The sequence below is a fragment of the Mercenaria mercenaria genome, chromosome 1, assembly GCF_021730395.1.
Source record: "Mercenaria mercenaria strain notata chromosome 1, MADL_Memer_1, whole genome shotgun sequence".
Taxonomy (NCBI): Eukaryota; Metazoa; Mollusca; class Bivalvia; order Venerida; family Veneridae; genus Mercenaria; species Mercenaria mercenaria.
In genome coordinates this window covers 71,070,258-71,095,415 of record NC_069361.1, presented here as the reverse complement: position 1 = coordinate 71,095,415, position 25,158 = coordinate 71,070,258, and the positions used below count along the sequence as shown (strand labels likewise).

Here is a 25,158-nt window from a genome sequence, read left to right as displayed (position 1 = left end):
GCACCAACTCTGTATTTAGTCACAGCCGGAAAATTACCGTCTGTGGTTTTGAATCGTTTCGTTTCCGTGCCTTTCCGTACAAGAATTCCTACAAAACAAGTAAAAGTTGAAACAAACTGTAATCAGTTAATTCATACAAATGGAAAGCCAAAGTTAAGAAACTTATATACAAATTTCTATTTGATATCACATTTCTTTTGCGCGTTTTATTCTTTAGAGAGCTTTTTTTTTAATATTAAACAGGCTGCACGAGTGTTTTATAGATACTGCTAAGAACTTACCGATTCATTTTATATTAATATCTTGTTTAAAAATTTCTGCCTAATGGAAGCAGTTTCAAAATTTCGAAAACATTGACATAATTCTAGAGACATTCCATTTACACAATATGCAGTTTCTACTAGAAAATAACAATTCCAGTTTTACAAGAAAAAACAAACAGCGCTGTGACCCAGTCGCTTTAAGTCTTCAGTACGTTCAATATATCATTTCTGTTGAATAACACTCACCTTCCATTTAGTTTTGCTATGCTTCGAACTTACTGGCACAGACTGCGCACCCATTGACCATTAAATACTTTACCTCCAACTTTTATTTATAGCTAACAGTGTCTTTGCTGGTCTGTGAACTTTTTGCTGTTACATGTACAAAACATGTACTTAACTGGTACAAAATTATTGATAAAGCAGAAAAACATACTTTCACGTATATTTTGATAATCTATCTATTCGAGGTTTCAGGGCCATTTTAAAGCTTTCATAAACAGGACAGGGAAAATGAAAAAGAAAAGTATGAAACTGTACAACAGAGGATTGTAGACATAGGTGAATCATAGAAAAATAGGTCTTTATAGCAAAATGCTTATTCCCGGTAAACCCACAACAATACAACAATTAGACATGTTTTATGAGCTGCAATAGCTTTTGTTCTGGTGGTGACCGCAACGCGCTGATAATTATTTTCGAATGAGTTTTGTGCTGACGTAACCGTAAGAATGTAATAATAACATCCCTTGAACTATTCATACTTTTACAAAGTACTGAAAGACTTTGTTAGTTTCTAGTTTCTAGCGATTGTATTCTGTGTCTCCTGTACAGACCATGATGAACTACTATCATATGCATGACAAGGCGTGGCATTTTTTTTTTGCGTGCGAGAAGTCGAAAACGGTCACCGTGCATTATTCAGTTACATTCACAGGAACTGTGTTTCTATCGGAAGGTGATTACGTGGCCTAGTCTTTTTGGCTGTAATCGATCTAGAGGAGTCTAACATTTATTGTATTTTTTTCTGATACTCTTGAAGAAAATCCTACCTAGTTTTTGTTGCAAGCTACTGTAAAAATGTCAATATTAGGACTGAACATTATTTTTGCGCATTAAGACAGGTATAAACCGCATTGAGACATCTGGCAAATCATGCAAAAATAATACCCAGTCCTTAATAGGGTCGCTGTACCACTAATGAATGATATGATAAATGACACTATCTGTTGGGTATGGCCAAAGAGTCTGCCTACCTTGCATGACCGCGTTATCCCCCTTTGTGCCGTAAAGCATTGCTGTTTGAGAAATCATACCAGGTTCGGTCTACTCTACGATTTGCTTAGGATGAAAAATAGAAAATAATCTCTTTTACAGTGTAGTTTACTTAGCATTAGGCAAAAAGCCTACCGCGCTTATGTCAGTGACAATTTTACCTGAAGTGTGACTAGACACCATATGTTGTTAAAACTACTTTCTCTTGTTATATATGCTTGACCTAAAAGCAATCATTTGTAAGCTAATTACATTAAACTGACAGCTCCAATATAACAAGTTGGACCGTATATTGTTTACAACAGTCTTACGTCAAACGCATACTAAACAATGTGTTTCAGAAACTTGTTTACTGGGCGCTTTTACGTCAGGTGTATTACTCGATACACAACGTACAATCCTTACTCATTCCTGGCACACTTTTCAAAAGACTGTTTCACGGTGTTTGAATTCCAATATCGAAGCTTTAGCAAGCGCCAGGAGGAATATGAAAAATGATATTGGCCAATAAAATGTGTTGGCAAAATTTCCTCTCAGCTATTTTCTTTAGATCCTGCCGGATATATTTTACTTTTGATGTAGGTAGCGATACCATAGAAAATAAATCCTCAAAAACGCTATTTCTACGTGTTAGGTTATATCGTCATATTTCAAATCATTATGCATTTAGCGCTGGGGGTAAACGTGGAATGAACTATCAAAGCTTTTGCTGAAAGAGTGTGTTCCCATTATCGCTTTGCAAAACTGCTTTCCTTTGATGTTCCAACTTTGAAATTCTTTTAAACGATAAGACTCTATGTAAACCATTTCATCAAAATTTTAAAAGACCATCATGAAGCCTAGTTAACAAACAACAGTTTTCTCTCTGGTCTCAACATGATTCTTTAATCGTTACATCTTTAACGAGTTTCAGTTCAGTCATATCTTTTATTATAGAGAAAGTTCTTGCAATTTATGTTGAAATAACTTGATGGCTGTTACGTCAGTTTATACAGTTATGTGTTTTTGCTCTTGTACGAGATTGTGTCCAGGCAGCGGCTAAATTCTGCGACCTGTGGGACAGAGGCCGAATTGTCTACCTAACAAGAAGTTAGAATTTTTTACGCCAGCTGCCTTGACCTACGAAACCAACCCTCCCGTACCTCTGTCATTAAAAGAGGCGCATATTCAAAGCTGAAAAACAGACTGCAATAAAAAAAACATCAGTTTACTTGTTTGCTGAATTAATAACCATAATTGAACCGCGCCATGAGAAAACCAACATAGTGGCTTTGCGACCAGCATGGATCCAGACCAGCCTGCGCATCCGCGCAGTCTGGTCAGGATCCATGCTGTTCGCTAACAGTTTCTCTAATTGCAATATACTTTGAAAGCGAACAGCATGGATCCTGGGTCTTGATCCATGCTGGTCGCAAACCCACTATGTTGGTTTTATTTATTTGATAATTTTATAAGTGAAAATACATTTACTTTTAAGATGAAAAAATATTTCATATTTTTTCAAAGGTACCAATTTATTTAAAACTATTGAAAAGACAACAACTACAAAATGTGTTTGTTTTTCATGTACTTTCGAAATATCATTCACTCTTGTCTTCTCAACATGCGCACTTTTAGCTACTATTGTTTACTCAGTAAAATATATTCAGACCTCAAATAACTTCTGTTTATAATCATCAAGCCAATATGTAATTATTGCGTTGTATCTTCAAATTAGTATTAATGTTGCTAGATTATACCTTCAAATTAGTATTAATGTTGCTAGATTGTACCTTAAAATTAGTATTAGTTCAGTGGCATTCTATCTTAAAGTTATATCAATATTACTAGATTGTACTTTAAAATAAGTTATTAGTATAGTGAAATTGTGAATAGATTGTACCTTAAAATCAGTTATAAATTTAAAAACATTGTACGTTAGATTGACCTTAAAATTAGTTATAATGTTAGTGACATTGCACGTTAAAGTAAGAAATAATGTAACTTGACTGTATCTTGAAATTAGTTATTAGGTTAGTGACATTGCACGTTAAAGTAAGTATTAATATAACTAGCTGTACCTTAAAATTAGTTATAAGGTTAGTGACATTGCACGTTAAAGTAAGTATTAATGTAAGTAGACTTATCTTGAAATAAGTTATAAGGTTAGTGACATTGTACGTCAAAGTTAGTATTAATGTAAGTAGACTTATCTTGAAATAAGTTATAAGGTTAGTGACATTGTACGTCAAAGTTAGTATGAATGTAAGTAGACTTATCTTGAAATAAGTTATAAGGTTAGTGACATTGTACGTCAAAGTTAGTATTAATGTAAGTAGACTTATCTAATATAACTAGACTGTACCTTAAAATAAGTTAATAGGTTAGGGACATTACATGTTAAAGTTAGTATTATTGTAAGTAAACTGTATCGTGAAATAAGTTATTAGGTTAATGACATTGTACGTTAAAGTTAGTAGATCTGTCAATGTAGATAGAATGTACCTTAAAAAAGTTAATAGGTTAGGGACATACATTACATGTTAATGCCAGTATTAATGTAACTAGACTTTACCTTAAAATGAGATATTATATTAGTTACATGGCACAGTAAATTAAAGTTAGTATTAATGTTACTAGACTGTATCTTATTGTATGTTATTGCCTTAGTGACATTACGCCTTTAAGTTATTTTAATGAAGCCGGATCGACCTTAAAGCTAGTTACTAGTTTAGTAACAAAGTAACTTAGAGTAAGTATTAATCTAGCTAGACTGTACCTAAAAATCAGTAAGAAAGTTACTATTATTGTAGGTACATTTCACTTCAAAAGTGATATTAATATGGCTACAATAGGCACAATCTTACAGTTAAATCAAGACAAAAATACTCTATAAATTTTAACAAAACATTAGCCGAACTCTGTATCTCATGTAAGATTCTTATCTATTAATATTATTTTGGCTATTAAATCAATAAACTTCATGTGTTCATGAATCACGTTCCGTAGAAACATTTAATATTTCCTCGTACATCTCACACACGTGAATCAACACATATAGAACTGTTCGTGACTGAAATACAGTAAATATCGTGCTGTAAAGTCTGTTAGATGCCAATTTCTCATCTATGTTATTAATTAATAGCAGAAAAGCGTAAAATCTTTACTACAAGACTTCATTTTCAAAGCGATTTTTTAATCACATTTTTGTGTAAAAAGTGCACACGTCTGGTTATCGTTTCTAAATATATTTTAGGTCACGGCGGTCTACAAAGTTTGTTTTTTCGAAGGGATTTGTTTTGCACATGACGGTCTGTCGGTCGGTAGACACTTTGCTTCCGATCAAAAACACAAGATCACCCAAGCCTATTAATACACACACTTCATAAAACGATTGCCTGTGGTCAATAGATGACTTCTGTAGAAGTTGGTGTCAGTCGGTTAAAGGTCAAGGTCACAGTGTTCTTTTGACTGAAATTGGTTTCTGTTCCGTAATTGAAGAAGACTTAGACATGCAGTATTTAATTGTCTATGGTCGGTGAATGATCTGTAGTCTTTAAGGGGTTAGTAGGTCAAAGGTCACAGTTACCTTCAGACTGAAATTGGTTTCAGCTCAGGAACTGGAGAAGGGTTGGACCTTCAGTGGTCAAACTTCATAGAATTATTGCTTATGATCAATAGATCACACGTTATTGTGTTTGAAATCAGTTTGGCAAAGGTCAAGGTTACAGTGAACTTTATACTGAAAACGGTGTCCGCTCAATAACTCGAAACGGCTTCGACCTATAGTAGTCAAACTTCGTACGATGATTACATATGGTCAGTAGGTCATCTCTCATTTTGTTTTGGAGTTCAGTAAGTTCCGGTCTTAGTAGCCTTCAGACTGAAAACAGGTTTTACTCCATCAATGGAGAAGAAAACCCCCAAGAAAGAATAAATACAGATGTGATTTTTTAAGACGATCGAAGAATGTTCGCAGTTAACAATCGTAGAAAAGAAAGCATATTTCAAATAAACACACCGAATTCTTCCAAATTATAACGTAAACAATATGTTTATCCTATACATAACACGTTGAAAAGTAACTCAAATAAAGAACCGATTAATTTTGGTATAGAAAATAACGTATCGTTTTTATGTTGTTTTTTGAAATACTTGAAAATTATAAACAGGATATAACTTGTATATGCAGCGGTTATTTGCTATCAAATATTTAGTGAAAGAAAAAATCATCATCCGTTATCAGAAAAGATATGTATGCCATTATATGTACAACATTAGTATCCGCAGTGTAGCGTAACCATTCTCAGGAAAATGTAGAAAAATAGTTTCAAAAATTGCCAAAATTTATAAACTTAAAGGAAAACAATTAAATTTATTATTTATAATTTCTGCTCTGTTGTAGTGTTGGGGTGTTTGTGAAGAAATCTTCAGCATGCCCGATGTTTGGAGGGAGCCCTGCAGGAGACGAAAGATATGTGTAAGTGTTAAAAATTCATTAATTCAATTTCTGCCGCCCATTTAAATGAATTTAGGCCAAGTTGATTGACTATTTTAACGAAAAAATGCTTCACCCTTTTTGGAAATTGTAGATGTCGTACAACGCCCAACAAGTAGTCGTCTTTCAAATCTCTGGCTCAGTTTTAATAGAACTTTAATATTAGGTGTGTTTGTGTCATCAGCTTTAATGATCTGATATCTTAGCTTCGAGATCCAGCAGTTTTTGTTTTCACATCATTTATATGTTTTTAGACATAGTAATGTGATCATGATGACGGATTTTTTTTCTGTTTCGTGACTTGAACTCATATAAATGACAATGGCCTGTCATCATTCACCTTTACCAGAAAATAAGTTAGGCATTGCCATTTGTATGACTTATATGAGACCATTTCAGACAAATTTTAATTGGGCAATTGTCCTTGTTGTCCTTGAGTTGTTTGCGCAGAGATTGTAATCTGGCAATTGTCCTTGTGTTGTGTGCGCAGTAATTGCCTGATCAGGTGTACAGTCAGGTTCAAGATGGAATTTGGGGGAGATATTGTTGACAGTAGATTTAAAGTCCATTGACGTCTCTACACTTAAAGTATATAAGACATATAGGCAACAAACACATGTTCATGCCATGGTCATTCTGTAAAAGACTTACAAGAGACGGTAGTAAAACTTGAAACCTGTACGCTGACAAGTCTTCACACATGTATATAGCACATTGATCATAACAAAATTATACAACCAAAGAAGCAGTTACACAAAGGGGGAGGGAGTGGTGAGGAGAGGTGCGGCAAGTTTGGATCGGCAAGATGTGACAAATTACAATGTACCATATCAGAGTTTTAGTAAAGTAAACAAGTGCCATTGAGCTACACACACGTGCAATAATTACACCTTTAAAATATGAAAATCATTCGCTAATCATATCAAAAAGATACTCTTTAGGCCCTACCCAAAGACCCTATGGTTAGACACGTTCTTTATAAGATGTAAAATGGATGCAAGAATCCTAGGCAAATTCTGCTCAAAATGAAAAGGTTTACACAATAAATCATTTAGATGCAGACAAGATTTTTTTTCAGATATGACGGCCATTTTGACAACATTTGCGAAAATTCAACTTTAAATTTGACTATGGAATGTTGAATAATCATGTACACCATATATTAGGTTTTTCATCCATACGCAACTGACACTAAACCACTTTTCCCAAACCGGGCACAATGGGCATTATATGATTAAGATTTTTGCAGTGACGGTAAAAAGTAAAATTAAATTTTGCTTTTTATATGACTTCAAACAAATACCAAATATTAACGGTGACCATAAAAGTCCCTAGGTAGTCTCTTGTAGTATCATATTTTTAACATTATTTCTCCTTTAAAACCTGAACTGAACTAGAATAGCTAATGCTCTTGTTACACCCATACGAAGGACTTGTTTCCAAATAAGCAAAGGCAAAGTACATGTAACAAAAATAAATACAATTATAGGAATTTGGTAAATCATGATGGTCAAATAGACAAATGGAAAAAAAACAGTACATTACATTTGGAAGAGAATGCAGGTTTTTTTTTGCAACAAAGAGATTGCATTCATTTCGCATGCCGTAAACCATGCGCTCTGATCTCCTAACATACAGGTGTACCTTGTTTACCTCCATTTTAATTATGTGCTTCGATGCTTGTCTTTCATGCACTTACTGTTCCTGCATGATACGGTGGTTTGCAAGTCGTGCATTCTGCTATACAATTCCTGTCAGTAGATTTCACATTCCGCATAATGTTGCCATCATCTGTGAGTTAATGGCCATTTGTTAGCATATTTACGAGTGTATCAGAATACACTGTTCTACAGCACCTGAAGAAATGTAAAAGAAATGTTTTAATGGAACAGTTTTACCTTTTCCTCCGCTGTTTGTTCGTAACATGCAAACTAACATAATAGGACCTCCCAGATAAGAACTAATGTCTCACTAACCATAGGACCAAAGACATACTGTTTTGTTCAGGAAGTACCTCAGAATCGTACGGGCAAACTTTCAGTTACTTGCAGAGAACTACAACTTCTTGTATGAAATCAAGAAATCATGAAAGCCGTTGTAGTAGCGATATATATTAGGCAAACAGATCTAAAGGCAATAAAATTATATATTTTTTCTACCAGTTGTTGTATATTGTGATTTTTTTTTCTTTTTATAGAAAGTTGGATGTCAAACGGCGTGTCAGTTCCGAAAATACGTATCTCGGAGTAAGTGTAAGTAACCCAGTTATGGTTTTTCATTCATAATAAATATTTTGTATAAATTGTAATATATACTTTGATAAACGGCTGTTCTACTGAAAACATGCTTCATAAATACATTTATAACTGTTTCTAACACGACTTGATTGATTTTCTAATTAAACAAAAAAGACTGAGACTGTAGTACCATGCAACAGATGACTGTGGGAACGTCCTAATTATTACGTCATACGTCATACGTCATAGCGACGCGCTGGAAAAGAAAACCATACAAAGCGGACAATGTTTGCTGAATTTTGTCAGAGACGTAGATTGTTATTCTTGATATCCCGTTAGAATCGAAATAATATATCTCAAACAATGACTTCTCTTGGAGAAAATCATTGTCGTTCAGATGCGTATTATTTTGTCACTTGGGCTGCGCCCTTGTGATATAATTCCTTCGCATATGAACTCCAAACAATGATATCATTTAACGGCAAATCATTGTTAGGGATATATGTATTTGCCTGAATTGAACTACATTATGTTAGTAAAGAACATAAATCTACCACCAGGACATACAGGAATTTGTTAAAATCTATTAATGAATAGTTTGTCCATGGTTTATAAGTCCTGCTTTTATTCAATACACAAAAAAACCAATACCTATAGTTAAATACAGTAGCATTAATTGTTTCATACCAGTTGTCAATAATTTAAAACTACTATGCATCAGCCCGTTTTAGTTTATCTTGTTCAAACAACGTGTGTTTTAATTAAAGTGTCAGTACCAATTTTACCAAAGTAGTAGCAAAAACAGCAAAAACCAAAATTCAAAATCAGAAGATGCTACAAACAAGACAGTTATTTCAAAACTAACCTATATCCTCCTCTCTGTATGAATCAGTTCAATTTGTTTTACATTGACCTCGCAATCTCAGACAAATACCAGATCTTTGTTTTGTCCGTTATCTCGTGCACATCTGCCTGCCGAGTACTATCGGTCGTTTTAGAGTACATCTTGTGTTTTACTCCCGTTCCAGGCAATCAAATATGACAGTTTCAACACTAACATCATGCATCATGTCAGTTGGAATACACGTTGTACCTTCTGTATCTATGCCTGAATTAATTGCATGATAAGCCGCTCCGTTAAGTAGACACGACCGTTAAACGGATCCTCCTGGATTAAGACTGATAAGCCGGGCTTCTGTAAATCTCTAATCAGGCGCTCTGCCGTCAGATTCTGTTTTCTTTGCTGTATATTTAATGATTATTGTTTCTGTGCTGTTCGTTTTGGCTGCACTGTTTTAAAACCGTATTAATCGAATTTTAGCGTATGCAAATTAATTTAAGCTCGATTTGAAGAACGGTTGAATATTTTGAAACCACTACCGTTCCCCCTTTCTAACAAAGCTTATTATAATGTATCAGCGTAACGAATCAAACTTAAATGAACAAACGAAGTTGTGAACCCCAGTATTTACGTTGATGTCAATTTCATTTCTTTTTCAAAGTTTGCAGCGACGCCGTCACTGACATCATTCTTATTATCTTGTCCATGTAGAAGTTTCTTTCATAATGACAAAGATATTTTTCGAGTGACATGTTTTATTCCACATTCCAGTATTTTATTTTTTTCCGTTTATTTCACAATGTCCCATGTCTTTTTTACAACAGCATGCCTCTTTTTTCTGCAGTTTACTTTATTTCACATTGAAAAAATAATAACCACAGCGCACGTTATAAATTCGAAATCAAAATTTTACCACGTCACATTTCTGTTTACAGCGGAAGTATCCGACTCGTCATTGTCAAGGTCATTTACTGAGATTCCTGCTGTAAGCATTGAGAAAAAGATGATGCGTGAGGCTATTGTTGCTTGGAGTACACCAATCGTGAACAACATCGTCCCGGGTACCAAACAAGGCTCGAACCTTAACTTTGTCTACGTTCTTTTTGCCAGGGACAAAAACAAAAAAGCTGGAAGCGCCTGGAAACAAATTGTGCAGGTATGATTTCTATTACGCTGCACACAAAATTGAGCTTGCAGGCCTGTCTCAGACACGACAGTTTCAATATTGGGGTCAGAAATATTAAGTTCTACTTTGTCTCCAAAATCAATTTTATTGCTTAGGATTTAGCATGAACACTCGCCGTCATTTTAATTCATTTATTTATTTGGGTTTTACGGGGCACCAACACAGTATAAGTTATATGGCGCCAAACAGGACTACAAATTTTGGTTTCACATCCCATTTACATCGAAATAAAAACATGAGGTATGGAATCAAAATTTGCATACCTGCTGGAATCACAGAGTTACAGCAAAACCAAGTGCTAAGACCCTGTTAGTCGCCTCTTACAATCATGCAAGGGTAAGGCAGTGGTTCCAATTCTTTTCATACATAGATCGTCCCAGAATCACATGACCCATGTTTAATATAATTTTCTTATATGTGTGGTACTAAAACGTTGAAATGCTTTTGCCGTTTATAGTTATATGTCTCTTATCTATTTAAATGTCGCTGTTGAGTGAGACGTTTCTGTAGAATCTGAATATATTGTCATCTCAGACGTAGAGCAGTGAGAAGAAAAAAATGTACTCGAAGTAAATGTCGAATTTACTAATTATCGGATATAGAATGTTACATAACATCGCCCATTATCATATAAAGCTACTTGATGCATCGTTTGGGTAAGACAGAATGCCTAATATAATGTTTTACGCTACTCGATACATAGTTCGGGTAAGAAAAAGTCAATATTTTAAGCTACTTTATACATCGTTCGGGTAAGGCAAAATATGCATTACCCTAGTCCTAAGTCACTCGATACATCGTTTGTGTAAGATAAAATGCCTATGATCATAAGCTACACCTTGCCCATAATCCCATATTATCAAGGTAAACTTTGGGAAACACTCGTGAAGAAGCTTTCAAGTTGCTCCCTTCTTTCACTGGTTCTCAGTAAATGCTCTCAAAACGTCCTTTTGATACTTATAATAGGAATATCTTTTAATAACAGACTAAGAGTATTGAATTTGTTCATGAGAGGTATTGAATTATGTAACACCTCACGCTCCTAACACCGGCTTCAATGAAAGTATGTTGCACTGATACTTTCAAAGGACTTCATGTTTAAAAATATAAGAAAATTAAACAACACCGAATTCAAGTACGGGGAGATTACATTGATGTAGGAGACAGAGACACAAATGGTTGCAGCTTATCATGAAGGCTCATAACCCATTTGACTTTTCTCCTTCAAGACGATTTTTACGATCTTCTACATCGTATCGTTCTTGTACAGATTCCTATCTTGATGGGGTTTGCTATAAAGATAAAATATTAGGGTGTTGATAACACATATAGATAAATGTACAGTATTTAGGTGATAACATATGCCTGAACAAAAGAAAATTTCAGTGATTTAGCAAACTCGTTAAGATACTAGAAGACAATATTTTGTCTGTCCGTCAGTCACTCACGTAAACTGGGATCCTGCGATAACTTTTTAACAGTACAAAATAGTTTTTCTCTATGAAAACTGTTACATGGATGGGTGACAACATGGGTCTATTGCTGTGGTAAAATATGTCAGAGTTTTAGTTTGTTCGAAAGTTTTTTTCATGAAACTCGACGTATAGGTGGTAGGTTAGTTGGAGAATATGCAGGATCTTCAATACAAAAATGTGGTCCCTAAAGCAGCAAAAATGACAAATGCCTCTTCGGGTAGGGAACTTGTATTGCTGGTCAATATCATGATTTACTCTGTTCCAATTAATTATTTAAACTATCTTTAATTTTTTTATTCTGGTCTAAATATTTTGCCAGTCAATCTATACCTTCGATTCAGAACGACGTCCATGACCGCGCAATGATTTTACATCTCGATCACTAAATGGACCGCGTCATGAGAAAACCAGCATAGTGCGTTTGCGACCAGCATGGATCCAGACCAGCCTGCGCATCCGCACAGTTTGGTCAGGATCCATGCTGTTCGCTAATGGTTTCTCTAATTGCAATAGGCTGTGAAAGCGAACAGCATGGATCCAGACCAGACTGCGCGGATGCGCAGGCCGGTCTGGATCCATGCTGGTCGCAAACGCACTATGTTGGTTTTCTCATGGCGCGGCTCAAATATTCACTCATCAGCCTTTTATACAGCAGGTGTTTCATTTTCACAATTTATTTCAAAGAGATAAAGTGTTAGGTGTTGAAAATAGGAAGACGAGGTCTTATCTACTTCAGAAAATTATATAGGAACCATACCGCGGTCGCTTCTCAGGGAACGTAATAACGAAGCAAATTTAGAATTAGAAGTTCGCACCGTTATCATAAGCGGTAGAATTTTAATATAGTGGAAGCTAATGAAAACTAAGCAAATTGCTTCTTTGATAAGCGTGGGGATTAACCTTGGTTCACAAGTGCAGTTGGTAATTGTATGTCTTACATGAAGATTTTAGAAGTCTTTATGAACAAAGAGCCAATGCTGATTTTGCTTTAGAAGGAGCGCAAGGTCTGATTTTATAGAATTTCTTTGAGTGAAAGATATTGCGGTTAAGGTAACACTTAGGCCTTATAACGTGCGTTCTTGTCTGGGGTTTTATGCTGTATTTTTTTTTACTGAGTATGCGAGTAATATTTTTTATATTGCATGACTTTTATATCTTAAGACAAAGTCAGAACTTCTTACTGAAGTTACTTGATACAGGTCCTTCTGAATAAACGTTTCTACAGGGTTTTTGTGTATGTGTTAGGACAGGATTGTGTAATACTTAAAGCCTGAAAAAAATTGCATTTAAAATCATTATTTTTCTGATGCGTTTTATTTATCTTGGTTTTTTGGCAAAACGGGAAAAAAATCTGTCGGTCAATTTCAAAGGGAACTTCACAAACGTGCAATGATTTTACATTTTGATAACTAAATATTAACTCATTTGCTAATTCATTTCTTGTCAGGATTTTTATTTTCAGATGGTTTTTTTTGTCCGAAGACATAAGTTGTAAATTGATCAAAATAAGAACACAAGGTCTTTACTACTTCAGAAAATATTTTAGGAACAATACATTAGCTGCTATATATAGAACATGATTGTGAAGCTAATTTAAATTTGAATAAGGATTTCGTACCGTTATCAGAGCGATAGAATTTTGATTCAGTTGAAAAGTAGAAAATTGTTTCTTTGATTAGAACTCTACTTTGTAAGTGAACTTGGTAACTGTACTGTCATATATGGAGATTGCAGATGCCAAATCAGAACAGTTTTTAGATAGTTAAATGGTTAGGTTAGAATTCCATTGGCTGTTGTAAAATGGGTTGCAAAAGTTTTCTGTCAATAAACATGAACCGACGATTTCGAAAAATATTGCCCGTAGTTCTTTCGGTTTTGTTTTGCTGATAATGGAAGATATATTTTTGACATTTTTCTTCATGGTTTCCCACTTTGTTTACATCAAGTACAGAAAGTTTTTTTTTTTTTTTTTTGGTAATTTATATTCAATAGAAATGTTTCTTCTCTGAATACGTGCACTGGAAATGTTTGAAACACAAACATACTACGCATCCGCGCAGTCTGGTCAGGATCTATGCTGTTCGCTAACAGTTTCTCTAATTGCAATAGGCTTTGAAAGCAGGCTGGTCTGGATCCATGCTGGTCGCAAACGCACTTTGTTGGTTTTCTCATGGTGCGGCTCAATTATCTTACCTGAAAAGTTTCGAAACAATACCTATTCATGCATTCTGATAAAGTATTGAAAAAACAAAAATGGTCTGGAAAAGCATTTAGATAGAAAGTCTACGTTTTTGACATCTGTACATGACTTATTTCTATATTAAGATCTCGTTACGAGATTTATTGTCAAATACATCCAACAAACATTCAGACTTTCACTTGAAGTTTTGCTTAGCACCTACTTCTTCCAAATGTCGGTCGGTTTATTATTGCCAAACAACCGCTGTTTCTTTCAAGTTCAAACTCTACATATTCTTATTCTTCAACACGATCTTCTTAGTAATTAAAATTTCATTTATTAAAACACATGGGGAGCTTTGTAAATAACACCTTAAAGGAAAACCTAAATTTCTCTTTCAGTTTTATACACAGTGTTTGGCTTTACGCCTTAATGAAATGTAAAGAACCCCGAATGTCTCTGTAATCCCGAAGATCATAAAATTCTTATGTAATTTTGGCACGTATTACAAATTGCTGTTAAATATCAGTGAAAGGGCCATTAAAAACCTATTTGAAAACATTACACTCTCGGAGTTCGCATTGTGTGCGTACAAGAAACCTGTGATTTTCTGAAATTTCTTGCCATCGGCCCAGAAGTAAAATTATAATACTGGAAAATTGATTTGGCATACATCTCCAAGGTTTTTATTTTGAAAAATTATACCATTATTATCATAGATTAGGTAATATCTGAAATGAGGTTATTATTCTCTGTAAAATATTCAGATGAGATGTGATCAGCTTCACAAATGCCATTCTAAGTATGAACATTTTTATTACTTAAAATACAGATAGCCAGCAGTTCCAGGTAGGATTGCAGTCGCTTTTAATCTAAAGTTTGCAGTATCTCACTTGATGTTTGACTTATATTGTTTAAAAAAGGGAACCCATGTTTTACTTGTAAAATATTTAAATAGGAATTTTTTTTTAACTTTTTATGTTACTATTATTGTAAGTTAAATATAAATGTTGAGTACTAATATCATATAAGAGGTGAATTGATATTGAGGAGAGAGAGGGAGGGTCATCCGATACAGTGATAGACGAAAGTTTCAAATAACATGAATTATGACACCACATGGTACTTTAGCAGGATGTTGTGGCTTGCTTGGTTAGAATTATGTGCGTCACAAACAAGAAAATTATATTTAAACATAAAATATGTCATGTCCAAATTTCAGATTTGAAAATGTGAACAGTTACTACACAGTATCTACTTAAGCACGAAAAATACATGTATGAGTAAATACAAGATGAATATAAAATGCCACTAATACAAATTGAATCTTTTTAACAATGGCTGTTACTAGATAACGGTAGCAGCTCTACATACACAGTTAATGTATATACATTTAACCAAGTTACATACATATGAACAGGATATACTTTAGATATAAATCAATATTTTAGTGAAAGATGAGCACGGTACATCTTTAATAAATAGTGGCCAATTATACGGACACATAACCCAGTATTACTTATTTCCCCCATCTAATAGACAGACGTTTTTTATATGTAGATTATTCGTAGATTGGGGCCTCTCCTTTTAGCTTTATTGGGCACAGTGACAAAACACAAACCTAGAACTGAGGAAGATTTGATTGGAAATCGACACAAAATCACTTGTTGGTAGTCTTCGTTACAGACAACAGGAAATAAGTCTGTGATAACTGAACTCCATAATAAGTATGAAAATGATAAGAGTTGGCACGGGTCTTCTGTTTTCCGTGCAATTTGTTGGTGTTTTAATCTGATGTTTCTCTGTGTCAGATAGCCATACATCAAAGTCGTTTTTTTTCTTCTAGTTGTGAAGCTGAAACGATTTCTCTTTATTAGTGAAATTGAAATGCAAGTTTGTTCGAGATACTTCTCTCCGGTGCATCTGTAGTTAGTTGGATCAGATTTTTTTTTGTGTACGTGTTAAGAAAAAAAAACGAGTTTTCTTTCTCATTAGCTATTTTTTTGAAACTAATGAGATATAAATCTAGGCTTCGATGTTTCAAGGAGGAATTGTATCAATTACGAACATTTATCTTAATTTCAATACGAGCCGCACCATGAGAAAACCAACATAGTGGATTTGCGACCAGCATGGATCCAGACCAGCCTGCGCATCCGCGCAGTCTGGTTAGGATCCATGCTGTTCGCTAACAGTTTCTCTAATTGCAATAGGCTTTGAAAGCGAACAGCATGGATCCTGACCAGACTGCGTGGCTGCGCAGGCTGGTCTGGATCCATGCTGGTCGCAAGGCCACTATGTTGGTTTTCTCATGACGCGGCTCATATATGATTACTTGCTTAAACTAGATCTTTCAAGAGATGTTTAAGTAAAATGTTATGTTCGGCAGTGGCTTGTAATTACATAGCACATTCATTTCTGCCAATATTTCAGTTTTTTAATTGGTATTCATTTTAAAACCAATTCGCACCTAATCAACGTGCATAGTATATTTTGACTTGGGCTTAAGAACACCTTCTATTCAATGCCATTTCAGTGTTTATGATAACATTTCATTTACTTTAGCTCTAATCTAGTAATGAAAAAATCTACAGATACTTGATTTTTTAAGTTTTTGTATTCGGACAAGTTCCTGTCATAGAACAGAAAATTTAGAGCTACTTACAACAGACGCATAACCATTTCTAATTTTCAGCAAGAGTAAAACTTGCAAGGAAAATTAACGGATGTCAGTAGTAAGTGTGAGGCAATCAACAGCACCATGACTAAAGGTGTGATCTCGTCATGATCCTAGTACGAAGTCGGCTTCACAATCTTTTACGATATTACTCATGTTTTCCCATTTCTATAATTAAGTGTAAAATCCGCGTGCCAAATTGAAAAACAAAGATTTTCATTGGGTAACAACAGGTGACTAAATTTTCTTACCTAGAAACATTCTTTTTAACGTGCAGGAGAGAATTTGGGTTGCGAATTTTCACAACTTGCATGTTTTTGCACGAGAACAGGTGTAAAAAGTAGGTCAGATACATTCCGCTGTAAAATGTCATCAAGCACATATTGGGTGTTGAAATGTGATAGGAACTCAGTTTTCTTTTTTCTGTTAAAATGCTTTTTATTGTCAAACACATTATTTAACACACCTGAAATAATCAGTATATGATGAGATTTTGTTTTTATCAACGCGTCTATCCTAAAACTAGTCGATTTGGCGCCATTACTAGAAGGTATAATATATTTTAAGAATCTTAGGCGTCCGATTTTGTGAATGTTAGATAGTGGTGTTTCATTATTTTCAAAGAGAAAGGCCCTTCACAGTGATCTAACTTTTAGTACTTATACTGCTATCCGTCTTTCATGTCCTTAATTCCTCTTCCGTAAAGTCGTCTTTGATAGCCGATCTTAGTTTTTCATATTATCTCTTATCTCTGCCACTCAAAGATGAGGTGAGATTAAACATAGATTTTTTTTCAAAGGAACTTTCAATATAAGTATGAAGATAAACATGATTACATCTTTGTTGATTCTGACACACTTTGCAAGTCTACATTGAGCACAAGTAATGGACTAGATTAACTAATGTTGCTGAAGTTAGCGGCCTATCGGCCTGAAGTCAGCGATTAACTGTGACTCTCTTAGCTTGCACTAGCCTGATTATATACTACCAACCTGGTAACCAGTCGTAGCTCGAACATAAATAGTCTACCAAATTTAAAGTTCAATTTCAAAGATATTTCAATTTTCAAAAGTATTTCATTTGTTTATTAACAGTTCATTATCAAGCTTAGAAGTATCATCTGGTATTCTGTTTTTTGTCTTTTTTTTTTACACTTAACACTCAGTTTTGATGCTTCTCCCAAAAGACCCACATTTCCAGTATATTGTAACACCTCGCATTGAATTGTTTTGACAATGTGCTACCGACTCTTACAAATGACACACGTTACGAGCAATTACAGAGTTTATTGTATATAAACATCTAGGAACATATCACACAGAACATTAAACACTCTGTTGCTTACTGTACAGATAAACCATATGTTTCGTCTGTGTCAGCCGTTGCCCCAAGTGATAATGTATATCTCACACACGTTCTTGTATCAAAGAAGATTTATGAATTTTCGCGGAGTTGCTGTCTATTTTTCTTCATGACGAATGTCAGAACGGCATGGTCTTGAAAAATGACTGTATGAAAATACTGCTTTAATCTTTTCCTTCCGAGATTATCTTGGCTTAACGTGTCTCGTGTCAGTTTGTTTAGATATCACGTGTCACATTGCTTTGATTTGACAAAATTTGATAAATGCATAACACCCTTCTACTCACGTGGTCTATTTTTGATTTTTGCATTGGGGTCAGCCCAATTTCGGAACTTATAATTGGTGCCAAGTCACTTTATTTTGAATACGCGTGTATTTTAAACTTTTTGTGTTTTTTTTTTATTCAAACTTCAATTGACTGGTCTCAAATAAAGAGTGGAAAGTCTTTCCCACTTACTAGTATTACGTTTACCTCGATTCAGAAAAAAAAAAACAACACATTTCCATACGTTATCTCTAGACTTGAGTCATTTTGAAGAAATAATGTAGTTTTTCTTCTGTAATGATGATGTCACATTAATATTCGGCAACTTTCCAATATGGCGACGCCCATTGCGCAACTAAGATTAAACTTTAGTCATTTTAAAATCGTTCAATCAAAGGCAGTTCTAGCTAACGAGGTCAAAGGTTTATGCAAAACAGGTATAGTCACATTGTAAGTAAATCGAAACCCTAAATAAGTGTATTCATAAGCATAACTGGTAAGAACAAAGTAAAAAAAAATAAAGTAAATAATAAAAATAATAAATAAAGGGGATCTCCCCATATTTCAAATTTACAAGCCATTTTTCTTAAACCATTTCCCCTTCGCGTTTATTCATAAACCATTTATATATCAAACTGTTAGGATTTGGAACTGTCAGGGACTTTGAAACCTAGACGCATATCTACATTTTAAAATTGAAAGTGATTTTGTTACAAAATAATCTCTTACCAATGAAATATTTAGAGATGGGAAATGTGTATAAATGTCAACAAACGAAAATAGTAGTTCGCTTGTTGGATTTTGCCCAAAATTACATCACCCATTTGACAGTACTATGAATAATTTATTTCGAACGATAGTATTAATGCAAGAGTTGCATTTCTCTATGGCTCGGAATCAATTTATACATCCTTGTCAATATTATTTTATTTATAAGCGTCTACTGACCCGGTTGGAAGTCACTATTATTTGATTTATAAGCGCCTACTGACCCAGTTGGAAGTCATTGCTTAGATAATGAGTAGGATTAATTAGCAGGTTATTCAGTTTGTTTTTAATGTGTTTTTCTGAAGCCCGTCATGGCAGCCTATCAAACAACATTGTTGGCAGAGAGAAACACTGTGTCAGAAGTCGTCAAAAGGTGGCACGAAATACTCGTCTATGTGTACTGTACCGTGTTATTACTCCACTTTGGAGGCTGAAACATTAATTTCAGAAAAATATTGTTAACGCTTCTGAATAACACGTGTAACGCCATAACGTTAATCCACGATTATTACTAATCCAGACGCCAGAACCAAGTGACTCATGAGAATTTGTATAGAACAAACTTGATAGTCTGACAGTTGTCTACGTTACAAACAACATAGCGGTTAGAAGTAACTAAATCTGAATGTCTTGACTAGTTGTCAGACATATATCAAATTATTTAGTTAAACACATTAAAACGAAATGACTTATTTTAACAATTAAACGTCGTTATTATTTCAGCTCAACATTTACTTCATTAAGTATATTTTTAAACACAGCTTAGAGTTTTGATTTCTTACTCTATGATTTTTTTAATTTTCTATACATTTTTTTCCGAAACAATTTTGACTGTAATGTTATTTCGCGGGATATCACAGAAAAATTAGGTGTTTTGATACTACAAGGTTACACTATAGTTTCTGCTGGTTGTATTTTAATCTATATATAAATGCACGCAAAAGCCGCTTTTTTCGATTTCACAATAGTCTTACAAAGGTATAGGACATTATTAAATCCGCCCTCATACAGGTAGTAACGAGTAAATGATGTAATAATCGCATAAGCTGTACCACTTGATAACATTTAGCAGTCAGATTATCGTTTGCTATCTGTATTCTGACTGACAAAACAGCCAGAAAGAACTTGTTTCTAAACAAAGTGTTCGCTTATGTTTTTTGTGAGCCTCTGTTGGTAATTGATGGCAATTTTAACCTAGTAAAATACAAATTAACTCCTAACATGTTACACTGTTAGACAAAGCTAATGTAATAACGAAGAAAATTGATTTTCCAGCGTTTTTAAAGACAAACGTTAAAACTGGGATGGGTAACATGCTCTTTTTCTGTAATTCGTTTCTTCAGATGCTGATTGAAAGATCAAAGAACCTGACCTTGCATGTTCTTTTGTTTCTAGTTTGATTTTTAAAACAGATGGATAAAAGGTAGCGCCCTACACCAGATTGTTTTGCTTTATACTAACTGCCAAAATTCAAAAAACACAGTTATTGTTTTGAACTTTTTTGTGCATCCATATACTTTTTAAGATTCAAGAAATTTAGTTTTAGGAGATTTAGAAGGAAAAACAAAGACGCCTGGTTCCAAACTTTAATCGTTTAATCCCGGCGTATATCCCTCTCATCTTCCATAAACATTAAATCTGTTAATACGCATACACTTATAAATGTTTAGTATGAAATGCAATAAATTGTGTGAAATTGAAAATGTTTGCATTTTTGGTATTTAGAAATTGGCTATAAAACACTTATTCATGATTTACTTTATTGCTTTCAAATTCCATCAATCTTCAGTATTATTGTTCGACGGAAAACTTCCTTGTAAAAGTAATCTCTGCTAAATTCTACCATGGAACTGTATATATATCTATAGCTATTTTCTTAACTGAATGCGTATACAGCTATTTTTTTCTGGAATTACTTAACAAAAAATACGTTAAATTAAATAGATAGAAATGTATTCCTCTCTGGGAACGTGCTAAAACGTCAGGGCAGTGTTCACATAAATGGACAAACCTTTCGTACAAGACAGGAATTATATATACTTCTTTCCTTTACCAACACTATTTAGATAGATACATGACGTATAAAATGACATCTTTATGTCATCACTAAATAAAGACACACGAGAAGATTTCCAAGAAAGTTTCTTTAGGTTACAGACCTCTAAATAGATTTACAGACGTTTTGCGTCACTGTGACTAACCTAATGTCATGCACTCTCGCAATGCACTCAATTTTGCAGGAAAACCTTACATGCAAATTCACCAATATTTTTATAACGCGTCTTTGGGTTTCTGTATCTTTTTGGTAGTTGAATGACCTCACTGTCTACTCAGTATGACTTTTTTTTTTACCAAAACGGGCAAAAGTTTTAAATACCCGTTATTTCGAGAAATGCGTTAAGCGGAGTTTTATAGTTCTCTGAAATTTTATTTATTTATGATACAAAATGATTATACCCTTGTAGTCATTTTAACTAATAGATCAAACATACATAAATGCCTAACAAGTTCCCAGGACAAAATTGACTTTAACCGAACCTGTGTATGGCCTGGTTCATAAAAGTTCTTAATTAAGTTAAATCCTAAGTTCTGTTCGAAGAATGGTCTCTGGTTTAAAACACATTCCTTTCATACGGTATTATCCGTATCATTTCAAAAAGACGTCCTTAAGTCAACTTTTAGACAGAACTATCTTACTTTAGAATATTCGAATTTTTTTATATCAATCTACTTAAAATGATGTTCATAAAACACTTGACTCCTAAGTGCTAACTTAAGTAGGCTTTGCTTAACGAATCCCTGTATCCAAAAACAGGATTATCATAATTGAACTCAAAGACATGTAGAAATTATTATGCTTAACTTTTTTTGCGATCTGTGAAACATTCGAATGCTTATTGAATTTTATTTTTATTTTTTGTCTTTTAGACGAGTTCCACATACGCCATCATGGATCTAACGTCTCTACCGTACTATCCTGAGTTCTGGCTAATGGCCGTCGGAGAGAACGGGACGCAGGCTGCGATACGCTTCAATGCTTCTATCTCGGATGAGGTCCCGTACACAGAAGGTACTTAAGTCTCATCTTGTTGACACAGAAAATTACTAAAAATAATAACTCACGTCATATGGGTTATTACAATGGTCATGAACTACTTTGCACAAATACAGTTTCTTTATTTTTAGTGCCAATTACATATCAACTAGTCAAAATATTAGGCTTGTGGAAGATGTACATGTCAATTATCAATTATTTTTCACAAATAAAAACAATAATAAAGTATGAAATGTATGCATATATCAGACAAATATTGTCTTTGAAAAACATCGTATCAATTAAGTTTCTGTTCGCAAAAGACCCAGATTCAGAAAAAAATGCACGTGAATTACGTGTGAAATTAGCAAGTTAACAAAATCAAATGATGGATGAGTAAGAGCAAAAGAGGTCTAAGCTCTTCCTGATCAATAAATCAGTTACATCCGTTTTCTCTTTCACAAATCGGTATATAAATGTTTGGAGACGTGGAAGGGCATAAAATCAGACTGAGTTTTGCTTAAGCAACTTGACTGTGAGAGAATAAGATGGGGTCAATAACCTTAATGGAAGGTACGATAATATCTGATGTTTTCATCTTTACCTTGATAATATACCGACATGTGTCTGATATACCTGTCTGATACTTTAAGTACTTCATTAGAGAACTAAGTAGTAATATATTTTTTATTTATACAATTACATACATTTTGTATATTCTTTATCTTGTCAAAGTTTTCTAAGTACAAAAGCAAAGAGACTTAAAGGCGTTGAACTGTGGATTATATTACGAGAATGTTTACTGGTTTCTTTTAGTGAGAATAGGAAAAAAATATATTATTTTTCAAATAAACCTAGAGCAAATTATGAAAATATTTTCTCTTTACAGTGCATTTTCATTCATTCTTTACATGCATAATGCAGAAAATTTGTGAAAACTAATCTTTTTGTTTTATTCTAATTTTAGTTCTGAAAGCATGTGAAGTTGATCGCAAAAAGAAACATATTTTTTAGGAAATATAAAAATGGCATTAAATTACTGTATAAAGTAAACTTAGAAATTTTACGTAAATTTATTTAGCGATGTGAAGGACAAGACATATTCGCGTTTTTTTATGAATTCTCGCTTTGAAGATGGGTATGCTGTTAGATATCGTGCCAAATTTTTATTCACGATTAATTTTGCATGCCGGTCTGTTTGCGAATTTTAGCAAAAAATAAGACTGTCGCGAATGTAATCCTATCTGCAGTAAAATACAGACGATTGGTAAAAATTATGTAAATGATATAGCCAAGTAAAGCAGCACATGTCGGAGTGCGTGTGTACGATAACAAATATATTGCATGAAATAATATAACAGGAAATTAAATGTTTCCAAAAAAAAAATTAATTGAAAGTCAAGCACTAATGAAATATAATTATTTACAGATGTCATAATAGTTCCCGACCGATCTCCACACCGTATAAATGAAGGAGCAACTATAGAGTACAACAAGGATTCTACGTTAAAGTTGAACATGACCATGACGATTGTAGATGGCGTTTTGTATCCGACTGTTTCCTGGCTTAATCCCAGTATAGTACCAAAGAAAGGGAACCAGCTTGCATATGCCATCAACTATTTCTTACAGTACTGTGACTGCCCGTGGCCCCCAGATCACTATTCCAAGATGCTATACGTACAGACATACGAACAGGTAGAATTGGATATCTAGTATTGTTCTGAATAGAAAATAATTTAGTGTGCAGATAGAGTAAAATATGTAATTATGATTATGACATTCGGCGATTTCCGTGTTATTACGTATCCTATATATGCGATTTCGGAATAATTCGGCCATGTCAGAAAATTGTTTTTCAGGGTATACGTAAAAGAACGAAAATTGCCGATTGGCAGTAAGGGTCCATTATATTAATTAATTGATTTGTTTGCCATGTTTTTTTTTTGATATTCAAAAGCTATATTAATCTATATAGTTATACTCTTTTTAAAGAAAGATAGTTGGACACTTCGCTTTTGTCCTGGCATCGGTAATAACTTTATGTAGTAAGTAATAAAAATATCAATTTAATAAATTCTTAGTAAATGCTGCTCGTGATCAAATAAGATCAGATAAAAAAAAAGCACATCGAAACGTATAGTTGAACTTGTACATCATTTGCGTCTGTTCGTAATTGATAAAAGAGCGACAGTATTTGACTATTTTTACTACAAAAATTGCCTTGGTGGCCATGACATGAACATTAACTTTGCAAGCATAAATTTATGTACGTTAAGCTTTGAACGTGTCACTCCTTTTTATTTCCATGCCTTTGCAATTGTCAACAGGTTCTGCACAAAAGAATTTAGTTTTGTGCATTTCTTCAGTTGTGAATCTGAAAAAAATCCATCAGTTTTCAAGAACATTCTCTAGTTTAAGAACAGAAAAGATACAAGATATCCTTAATGAAATTTCTTCTAGAATTAACAGATTTTATATAGCTTTCTCACTCAAAATTACCCGCTTAGAGGAAAGATGTGTTTTAAAATCACTGTTTTACATTATGAATAAGTATCCAAATTGTTTGATATTATACGAACTAGATAAAATCAGCTGGGGTTCTAATCAAAGACGTACGAATGTATTTTGTAACATAATGTTTGTACTTAAAAAAAAAAACTGAGCACCTTTATAAAATGTGATTTTACGATGGTTAAAAATAGAACCTTCAGAACATTAGTCTGAGATCAATGTTTAATGTATTACCAAGAGTACATATAATACATACTTTAAGGATGAGAAATCTCGTAAAACGTTTTAAACCGTTCTAGTATTCAAATATTTTATGGTAGAATTTACTTTACAGAGATTGTCGTTTAAGGTATACATCCATTACTGACCTTCCCCATTGTGAAACAGAGACATGTTCATTACTTTTGTTGACCCATTCCTTCAATGTCTTTAGAAAAAAAACATAAGGGATATTTTGAATAATAGAAACCTTCCACATTACTATTTGCGTTCAGGGGTCCGAAAACTAGTTTTCAGTAAATTCAGGTTAAAAAGGTTGAAGCTGCATAACATATCCCAATTACTATTCTTCAGAGCATTATCAAACAATTAACATGAAACTTAC

General features: G+C 33.8%; 1 protein-coding gene across 4 annotated transcripts in view; it reads left to right on the top strand.

Annotated features, from left to right (window-relative positions):
- LOC128559231 (ephrin type-A receptor 2-like) overlaps positions 1-25,158 on the top strand; it is a 76,553-nt gene that overhangs the window by 13,020 nt on the left and 38,375 nt on the right. For all 4 annotated transcript variants that reach the window (XM_053550468.1, XM_053550457.1, XM_053550461.1 and 1 more), the window contains exons 4-8: positions 5,923-5,997; positions 8,213-8,267; positions 10,029-10,249; positions 21,935-22,076; positions 23,470-23,738. In XM_053550468.1, the coding sequence (XP_053406443.1) occupies positions 5,923-5,997; positions 8,213-8,267; positions 10,029-10,249; positions 21,935-22,076; positions 23,470-23,738 (762 nt within the window). The remainder of the gene's footprint in view (positions 1-5,922; positions 5,998-8,212; positions 8,268-10,028; positions 10,250-21,934; positions 22,077-23,469; positions 23,739-25,158) is intronic.